This window comes from Dromiciops gliroides, chromosome 5 (genome assembly GCF_019393635.1).
Source record: "Dromiciops gliroides isolate mDroGli1 chromosome 5, mDroGli1.pri, whole genome shotgun sequence".
NCBI classification, from domain to species: Eukaryota; Metazoa; Chordata; class Mammalia; order Microbiotheria; family Microbiotheriidae; genus Dromiciops; species Dromiciops gliroides.
In genome coordinates, this window is record NC_057865.1 from 278,234,720 (window position 1) to 278,244,712 (window position 9,993).

Sequence of the window (9,993 nt, forward strand, 5' to 3'; positions counted from 1 at the left end):
ATGGTAGGCATACCATTGTGCAGTAGAAAGTGCAGACCACTCCTGTGACAATGATTGTACCCCACAGGTCAAATCCTGTGACTGAAGAAAAAAAGGGAAATACAAATTAATACCCATGAATTGTGTACTGGCTCTCAAGAACCACACCCCACATCCCAAATTTCTTTAAGATTCTCTTTTTTCCATTAAGATTTCACAAAACAAACATATTTGCAGTTCAAATAGGGCTGCTTAAGGAGGGAGAGGACCTGGTTTCATATCCTGGCTCTGCAACTAGTCTTTGTGCATCTGAGAAGGCTCCTCCCAGATTTTCCATTTGAGGTGGAAACCCAGAATAACCACCTCATTCATCCTTTCACACCTGGCTGCTCCCCTGGACTTCACCATTATCTCTAGAAACACATCTTCCTGCACAATCACATCAACTCTGAAAATCACATCTCAATACTCCTTTGGCCCTGGGGCCACTCCCTCCATTTGGAAAAGCTTATTCAAAATTAACCCCATGTAGGACTATTAAATGTGCAAAAACTTACCTTGATTCAAAGCAAGAGCTGGAGCATAAATAACAATCCCAGTATATAGAATCTAGAAAAGTCAAGCCAGAATGTGGAATATGGACATGGAATTCTTAAATATATAAAACCGTTTTATTACAGTCTTCTTAGTATTCAAATATACCACTCCCCATCTTCCTATGGTTGCATTTATATTTGGGGTATAGAGTGAAGGAAGAGCTTCTCATTCAAACCCCTAATTCCCTATTCTAGGTCACTAAGTTTCATTTCTCAGGAACAAGTGGGTTCACTGTTGAACCCACTCATTAATTTGTATGTTGATTTGATGTTTAATCAAAACCCAAAATAAATTTATACACATAGTCATCTCCAAGTCACACTCTTACTTTATTCTTCTCCCATAAGAATTCAGACTGGCAACCCAGGCTCTGATTGGTAAGCTTTCATCTTATCTTGATTAAACCCAGGACAATCATGCTACTTCCCAGCCAATTTCAAACAATTTTACTTGGAGTGTACCCTCCACATTGTCCTGTCCTTCCAACTCTAGCTTCTCATACAGATTGTCTTTTGTTATTAGAAGGTAAGTTTCCTGAAGTCAGCGGCCACTTTTGCTTGCTTGTAGCAAGCAGTTGCAGAGGGGCAGACTTTGCCAAAGGTGAAATGTCCCCCAGTTGGAGCTGTCCAGCTGTGGAATAGACCACCTTGTATCCCCAGCACTTAACACAGGTCTGGAACATTGTAAATGCTTTCCTGAAATTCATTCATCAGTGGCAATTGATCAACAAATTATGGTTCCAATAAGAATGTTTTCTGAAAGTTGTTTAAGAATATCTATGGTCAGTGCCCTGCAATGAGAGGCTGCTTTTCCCCATTGTTTTTTCTTTTCATTTTTCATTTAAACATCCCATAAATCCACTCAGCTCCTTAAAACATCCCAGATGTTATGGACAGAACACTAAACTAAACCAAAGTGTTTAGTTTCCCAAAACACTGTGTGTGTGTGTGTGTAAAGGGACTGGAGAATTACTAACCGTTTGAAAGATGAAGAGGATTGTTCCACAGAGGCGAATGTGTTTGTTGAAACGAAGCTCTAAATACTTAAAAAATAATTTAAAAGGTAAAATGGTTAATATGCATGATCAATAGTTTCATGTAACAGTGTCCCACACTATCATTGCATTATAGATTGCTTTTTTCTTTTGCAAAATAGAATTTTATTTTCCCAAATATATGTAAAAACAAATTTTAACATCAATTTTTTTAAACTTTGTGTTTCAACTTCTCTTCCTCCCTCCATTCCCACTCCCCACCCACAAGAACTCAAGCAATTCAAAATAAGTTATACGTGAGTAGTCATGAAAAATATTCCCACATTAGCAAGGTTGTAAGAGAAAACAGTCAAAAAATGCCAAAATTTCAGATTAAGGAACTGTCAAAGAGAAAAAAAATTTTTTAATGTATTTCCATCTGTTTTCAGATACTATCAGTTCTTTGTCTGTAGATGGGTTGCAATTTTCATAAGTCCTTCAGAGTTATATTGCCTTGCTGAAAATAACCACTTACTTCCCAGCAGATCATCTTACACTATTGCTATTATTTTGTATACAGTACATTTCATTCTGCTTTAGTTCATGTAGGTCTTTCCAGGTTTTTCTGATAGTATCCTGTTCATCATAACCTGTATATAGTACCTTAAACTTGACAGAGAATTTTCTTCATAATAGCCCAGGAAACTAGGTACCATATGTTTTGCCATTATAATCAATCATCATAACTATTTCCCTCCATTCTATTCCCTTCCCATATTTACTCTGTTTTCTATCTTCTTTTTACCTATTCTTCCTCAAAAGTGTTTTCCTTTTGACTATCCTCTCCCCCGCTCTGCAGTCCCTTTTTTCACCCTTCCTTCCTTATCGTCTTCCCCTCCTACTTTCCTGTAGGATTAAATAGATTACTCCTCCCAATTGGGTATGAATGTTATTCCCTCCATGAGCCCACTCTGAGGAGGTTAAGGTCTTTGAGCTAATTCTGAGCTGTGATGATTTCTAACAAGAATGGACCTCAAAGATCATATCTGACCTCAAAGTCTTTCTGATAGTAAGTGGCAAAGGCAGAATTTGAACCCAGGTCCTCAGACTCCAAGTCTACTGTCCTTTCGATTGGCACAGCTGCTTCCCTAGCTGACCAGTCATAACCAATGTGTGTGTATGTGAGTGTGTGTGTGTGCGTGCGTGTGTATCACAGCTCTCTATCAGAAGATATCTATGGAAGGAAAGTACAGGATTTGGAGTTGGGAACCTGGGTTCAAATTCCAGATCAGCTACTTTGTGTAGCACATACTACATGTATGATTTGGATCAAGCCACTTCTCTGGGCCTCAGCTACCTCCTCTGTAAAAGGTCAAGTCAGATAAGTGATGCAAATGACCACCTCCATAGCTACAATTTTGTATTTGTCTTTTCTTTACCTGTGTAGGCAAATGCTAACTGAAGTGAAAGGAGGTTGTTTTTCAATCATTATAGTGAGAAACAAAAGCCAGCTTCTGTCACAGAAACATTGGGGGGGGGGGGACATGCTAAAAGGATGCTAGCTGGTATTGTGGATAGGATGCTGAACTTGGAGTCAGAAAAACCTAACTTCAAACTCTATCTCAGACACTTGCTAGCTGTATGACCTTGGTCAAGTGATTTGACCTGTTTACTCATGTATAAAATGGGGGTGATGATAGTACCTATGTCCCAGGGTTGTTGTGAGAATCAAATGAGATAACTTTTGTAAGGTATGCAAACCTTCAAGCTCAATAGACAAGCTATTATTGTTATTGAATGGCTTCTGTATCTTCAGGGGTGTTTATCTTAATGAGCTCTTGCAAAACAGAAACAGTGCAGAGCTTTCCTACATAATCATGGAATGTCATTAATACTGCAGGTGTTTTTTTTTCAAGAGGGAAAAAGTGAATGGACAATTAATGATATAGGACAGTAATGGTCTTACCAACAAGAGAAACGTTTTGTGCCATCAAATCATCAAAAAGATTATTGAATTTGATTGGTATGTAGTTAAGAAATTTGGGGAATCATACAAACTAAAGTAAAATCTGTCATATACTGCCATTTTTAAAATCTTTTGTAGTGGGGAGCAGCTAGGAGGCACAGTGGATAAAGCACGGGCCCTGGATTCAAGACAACTTGAATCTGGCCTCAGACAACTTGACATTTACTAGCTGTGTGACCCTGGGCAAGTCACTTAATCCTCATTGCCCTGCCCCCCCAAAAAATCTTTTGTAGTGGAATGTCTATTAAAAAAACCAGGAAAATATGAAATGCTTGGAATAAATGGTTCTTGTGTGAAATAATACTAAGATGACATTATTAATTGAGGTTCTGTATGATATCATTTGGAAAATAGATCCAGTTGTAATTGAATCAATTCTGGTCTCATTTTAAATAAAATTTATTAAGATGATGCTATATCAGGAAATTTGTATAGTTTTATAATTTTTATAGTTTTAAGCTGTTACCTCAGTTGTATGTAAAAGAAAATTGCCCAATAGTTTAATAGTTCATTGTACTAGAGATATTGTTAGAATGTGAATTCTTAAAATTCTTTTGGGTTATGGATTGGCAAAAGACTGTTGTAATAGTAATAATGGTTTTCTGTGAAGTGGGCACAGCAAGAATCTTTAAAAATATCCTCATTTGTATTTTAAGGCTTTAAGATCTAGCCACATGCTCAATAAAGTACAGTGATTTGGTTTTTAAGAGCTAGAAATTGCAAAGAAAATATTTTTATTTAAAATATGTATATAGAGATAGAGAGATGTTGATGTAGATGTAGACATAGATCTAGATAAAGATATATAGGTATAGTTAAAGAGATAGAGATAGAAATAGACATGATAGAGAGAGAGACAGATAGAGATAGAGATAGAGATAGAGATAGAGATAGAGATAGAGATAGAGATAGAGATAGAGATAGAGATAGAGATAGAGATAGAGATAGAGGTAGAGGTAGAGGTAGAGGTAGGGGTAGGGGTAGAGGTAGAGGTAGGGGTACAGGTACAGGTACAGGTACAGATAGAGATGATGGAGATGGAGATGGAGATGGAGATGGATATAGATAGATATATACTTTCCTAAGAAGGATTTTTCAGACTTTGTCTTCAGTTTCCAACAAGTAAGGTTAGATAAGCATCTACTTAATCATTCTTAGGATAAATTTTTAGGAAGACATTAAATCTAATGTAACAAATTTTGGTTATGGTAAAGATATTGGTTATTTGTTAATGCGCTTATTATATGGAATCTTAAATATCTCCTTGTGCTATCCAAATTGAGAATTTGTCAATCCCTGTAAAATAGGCCATGCCCTGTCAGCATTAATTCCCTTTACCTGCAGGCCACAAAAGCCTTGTGACAAAAAAAAAAAACCTTCTGTAACAAAAGGGGGAAAAAGTCTGCACATTTGAACTTCAATTTGTTATCTGATAAATTTCAAAGGTAGGGGCAGAGATCCTAGCTCATTAGAGAAAAGTAGGAAACAATTTTTTACATAGCAAGGAAATTGTTACTATGTGCCTTTCACAAAGGTATTATGTGAATTTATGAATGAAAATATTTTTCTTTTACAAATGCAGAATACTGGGCAATAGAAATTAAAGTGTTACCATTAACTATTATAAATCCACAGTTGATTTGATTTAAGCCAAAATCTGCCCTAAAGGAAATAACATGGTCTGAATGTGTGCTCTCCTATCAGGATTATTATGGCAAATTAGAATTTAACATTAAAAAGATTTGTTATTTGGTATTAAGAAATCCAGGAGCTGTGTGACCCAGTTTACTTTTCTGTAAAGGGGATGATAATAGAGCTTACCTCCCAGGATTGTTGTGAGGATCACATGACTATAAATTGCTTGCCATAGGGCAAATGTTACATAAATGATTTTCTGTGTAAAGTATAGAGCAAAAGTAGACACAACTAAATTAAGAACACCTGCTTGGTAATTAATTGGTTTTGTTTCAAGTTTTAAAAAAATCCTAATATTGTTTTAAGGTATTATATTTCTAAATTTTCTTATACTGTAAATTTGGTAAACAATTGCATTAGATATGGTTGAAAAGCAATTTCTCTTATAATCTCTATGTTGTTTGAAAAAAAACCTATACTGTTAAAAAAAGAATGAATGGGTTAGGAAGTTGGTCTGCTGACCCCATGTTCTGAAGTACTGTGAATAAGAACTAATACTGTTAACTAAGCTATTTGAAGTTATTGTTTTAATCAAATATTTTACATAGATTTTTACAGAGCCCTGATTCAAAAGGCTGTAACCCTCCTGAACCTATCTACCTGCACCAACTTGGTGTCAATATCTCCCTGGACATGGGGATGATATCTGGGTAGCTAGCACCTCACACAGCCCAGCTTCCCATGGAGCAGGGAGAAAATATATGGAGGGAATCCCCTCTGGGATGCAATTTGAACAATTAGACTAATTCGACCTTACAGACCTGAAAAAGAAAAGCAAGGTCTTTTATTGTAACACTGCCTGGCTGTAATATCAGTTGGAATCCCAAGAATTTGGGCCATTAAACAGGACCACAAGTCCATTTTACAATTGGATTTACCTTGAAGGCACAAGGGAAAATTCACAGAGATCCCATACATACTAGCTTGGTTGGCCTTAAGTTTGAACTCAGAATTAAGCAGTTATAGGAGACAGACCTCTGCCCTCTTTTCCCTTAGCTATTCAAAGACAAAGTGGGGAAATGTAGTGGCAGTCTAGTAGGCCTGGGTCCAGTTAAGGATACTCTGACCCTGAGGAGGACACTCTGACTGTGGAGAAATATGGTCGATCAACTTGCTGGGATCAGTTAGAGATTACTCTTTCCTTGGAAAAGCAAAGAAGTTAATTAACCAGATAGTGGTTAGTCAAACAGATAACAAAACAGACATGTCAAGGACACCCAGAGAGTTGGGTGCCTTGAAATTTATAGCATAAGCCTAATTGGGAGCCAGTTGTGTTTGCCATGTCATCAGGACCAGGTAATGACAACAATCTCAAGTTAGGAAAGTGGTCTATTTACTATTTAAGGTATCCCACTCCCCAGTAGTTAGCATCCTCATTCCCAAAAAAGCTATAACTTTTCAGTCCTAAGTCTCTCCCCCCACCACCTTCTCTCCTCTATAAAATTATCACTTTCCCCTTTGTTTGGGGACTTGAAGTTTAAACTTCTCCCAGTCATACCTCTGTGGGTCAGATAATGAAAACTTTTATTTAAATTTTGATTGGATCATGTGTGTAAGTAATTCTTTGATAGAGGGATATTTTCAGATCCAGTTTTGAGGTGTCAGAGGTGATGTCATGACTTGCAGTGAATTGGCTTTAAGTGAGGAATGGCTGTGCAATGTCACCAGCCTCACTCTCTCCTCCACAGACATCTGGGCCCAGTGGCAAGGTATACATCCGGATTGGAGATGGCCCAGGATGTTTGAGGCAATTGGGTTAAGTGACTTGCTCAGGGTCACACAGCTAATATTTTAATTAGCCAATAAGCATTTACTGAGGTCTACAATGAGCCAGGCTTTGGACTAACTTCTGCAGATACAAAGGCAAACAACAGCCCTGACTCTCAAATAGCTCACAGTACAATGGAAGAGCTCACAGTCAGAGGCAAGACTTGACACCCCACCCCCCAACCACAGCCCCATCTTCCTGACTCCATAGCTATCCATTGAGCCACACTACCTTTAGGTAGCTATAAGGTAAGGGTTATTTTTCTTACTGTTCTTTTCACATATGGGGAAAGGAGAAGCCAGAAAGGTGTTTTATGTAGGGACAGCTTCACAGGGAGGACACAGATGGTGACATTGAGATGGGTACTAGGGCTTCATTGTCTTGTGGAAACCAAAATGAAAAAATTTAGGTCAAAGCCCACCTCTCTTCACTCCTGGCCCAGGTCACAATCCCTTTTCCCTCAATTGGGATAGTAATTTTATTTTCACAGTCCACTCTAACTGTGATTTAGAGTTTGGTGTCTCTGGAGCAAAGGTTCACATTTCAGGGGCAGAGGGTTTGTATGGCTGCTTAAAACAAAGCAACCCACTTCCCTCTGAGCCAACAGGATTGAGGACAAATAACTAACCAAGGTCCTTCTGCCTTTTTGGTGCTCCCCTCCCCAAGAAATGGTGGAGAAGCAAAGGAGATGGCTTTTGATATATGGGAAGGCAGCACAGGGGACATAAAAAAGTTCTTGATTTGGAATGACACTGTGGCACTTACTACTTGTGTGACCTTGGGCAAGTCACTCTTCTAGGCCAGAGTTGTCTCCTGTGCATTAAAAAGGATTGGCCTACATGACCTCTATCAGCCCTTCCAGCTCTAAATTAAAACCTCAGTGTAATGAGCTTTCTGCCACATATTTATTAAGCACAGAAAGGAAGGGCAGTGTGCAGAGATGTCTCCTTACCTCGTAGGTGCTGGCAATGCCCAGCTTGTAAAAGACTGGGAGGAAAACCTCTGCAGTGATGAGGACCACTAAGACTTGGCTGATAGCGTACATACTGAATATGGCCCCGAAGCGATAGACCTCAGAGGGTGTCCCCAGAACGGTGATGGCCGAAATGAAGCTGGCTGTGAGAGACAGCGCCACTGGCATCGCCGTCATCTGCCGGTCTCCCACCATGAATTCCTTCGGGGTCTGCCGGCCACCTCTGGAGAAGGCATAGTAAATGCCAATGGCTGCTGAGATGAACAGCATACCGGCGAACACCAAATAGTCCCACACCCCGAAGGTCCCAGTTTCCTGATGGATGCTCATGGCTACTCTGCGCAAACTTTCTTCTCTGCAAACAGGTAGAGCCCGTGTCCTGGGCACTGCTTTGCTCCGGAGATTTCGTCTGTCCGGGCCAGGCAGGGCTGGCGTCCTGAGCGCCCGTCTGTTGGTCTCTGTTAGCCCAGCTCCTCCAGGTGTTGTCTAAGGAGGCTCAAGTTACTGGAGCGTGGTGCCTCTGCCCTCCTCTGAACCCAGGCTGGACTATGAGGGTAGTGCTAGGGGTGTGAAGATTGCTTCTGAGACGCCTTCTGAATCAAGGAAGGGAGCTGTCCACTCAGGAGGTGGAAGGAGATCGGGTCTGGGAAGAACCGTCTGAGCGCTCCGCTAAGGCTGGGTAGCCTACTTACCTGCTTGCTGCATTGAGGATTGAGGAGGCTTGAAGCCGGGTATTTGGGCTGGTGCTCACTGTGAGGAGACCTGCGTCCTTGAACTTTTCCTAACTAGCCAGAAGGAAATGAAAGTTTTGACCACTCGATTGGGGCAGTAGGATGCAAATCTGGACGAGAGGGAAAGAATGTAGGTCCAAGTTTTATGTTTTACCTATGCGACTACCTACATTATGGGAAAAGAATCCCCAGTCCCCCGTCCTAAACCGTCCCCTCGCCTTATTAAGGCCCCATCTGTCTGGCTTTTATCCAAAGGTCAAAACCATGTGTGTAATTGAATTAGGATCTGAGTAGTTCCAAGATTATCTAATTTACAAAGAATTGGCTTACACACTTGCCAACAACTCATCTAATAACGAGTGAGGTGAGATCCTATTAAGACAAATTATGGCACCCACTAGCTGCACACTAGGGTGCCTCCTTCTCATGAGAAGAAAATAAAGCCTTTGTCACCTCGCTGCTGAGTTCCTGAGAATTGAGAAGAGGATAGATTTTTCCCTCACAGTATCTTCCTCTGTAAAATAAGGGGTTTGGCCTAATCAGGTAGGTGATAAAATTCTATTATCCTGAGAGTCAGCTGATTGTCACTGATAAATGGGTACAAGGTTTCAGAAAGGAAACTGTCACCCCACACTGACTCTAAAGTATTTTTTTTCCCCTTTGCCCTGTTGAAGACAAAGTCTGAGTCAAGAATTAGGCATGGAAGATTCAAATATTCAGAGACATACCTTCCCAAGGCAAAATAAAGTGCTAAATGAATTTCTAAACAAGTTATAAACAAAACTATTACCTTCATTTTCCTGTCTATGCCACCTAAATACCCTTTGAGATCTGAATGGCACTTGTAGAGCTAAGAAACCAAATTAAAGCTAGTATGACCAAACTTCCCCCTTTTTCTTTAAGTAATTCCTCCCATGGTTTTTACAAAGCAAACCAACAATGACCCCTCCCTAACTGAGGTTCAGAAATAGAGAGATACACACCAAAAACTCATCCCTTTCCTTCTGGTTGGCTACACTCTTTATATCCTGTTGCTGTCAAACTAATAAGGAGACTACTTGTAAAATGTTTCAGCTTTTAGGCTGTTCGTTTTTAAAATTTCCTAAAAGGGCTCAAATGCTTAGAAAAAACAAAACCCTCACTCCAAGTGGTCTAAAATTAATTCCAAAACTCAAGTCACAGAAGCTGCTGTTATGTTCTATATGTATGTCTATATGTATGTCAACAAAGACTAGCAGAAGCAGAGAACCA

The 9,993-nt window shown here is 39.7% G+C and overlaps 1 protein-coding gene across 1 annotated transcript in view; it reads right to left on the reverse strand.

Annotated features, from left to right (window-relative positions):
* The window catches only part of LOC122729042 (sodium-coupled monocarboxylate transporter 1-like), a 30,362-nt gene extending 22,021 nt beyond the window's left edge, over window positions 1–8,341 (reverse strand). Inside the window, 4 exon segments of the mRNA XM_043967709.1 lie at window positions 14–81; window positions 537–588; window positions 1,553–1,618; window positions 7,991–8,341. Coding sequence (XP_043823644.1) covers window positions 14–81; window positions 537–588; window positions 1,553–1,618; window positions 7,991–8,341 — 537 coding nt within the window.
* Window positions 8,342–9,993: the final 1,652 nt, after the last annotated feature.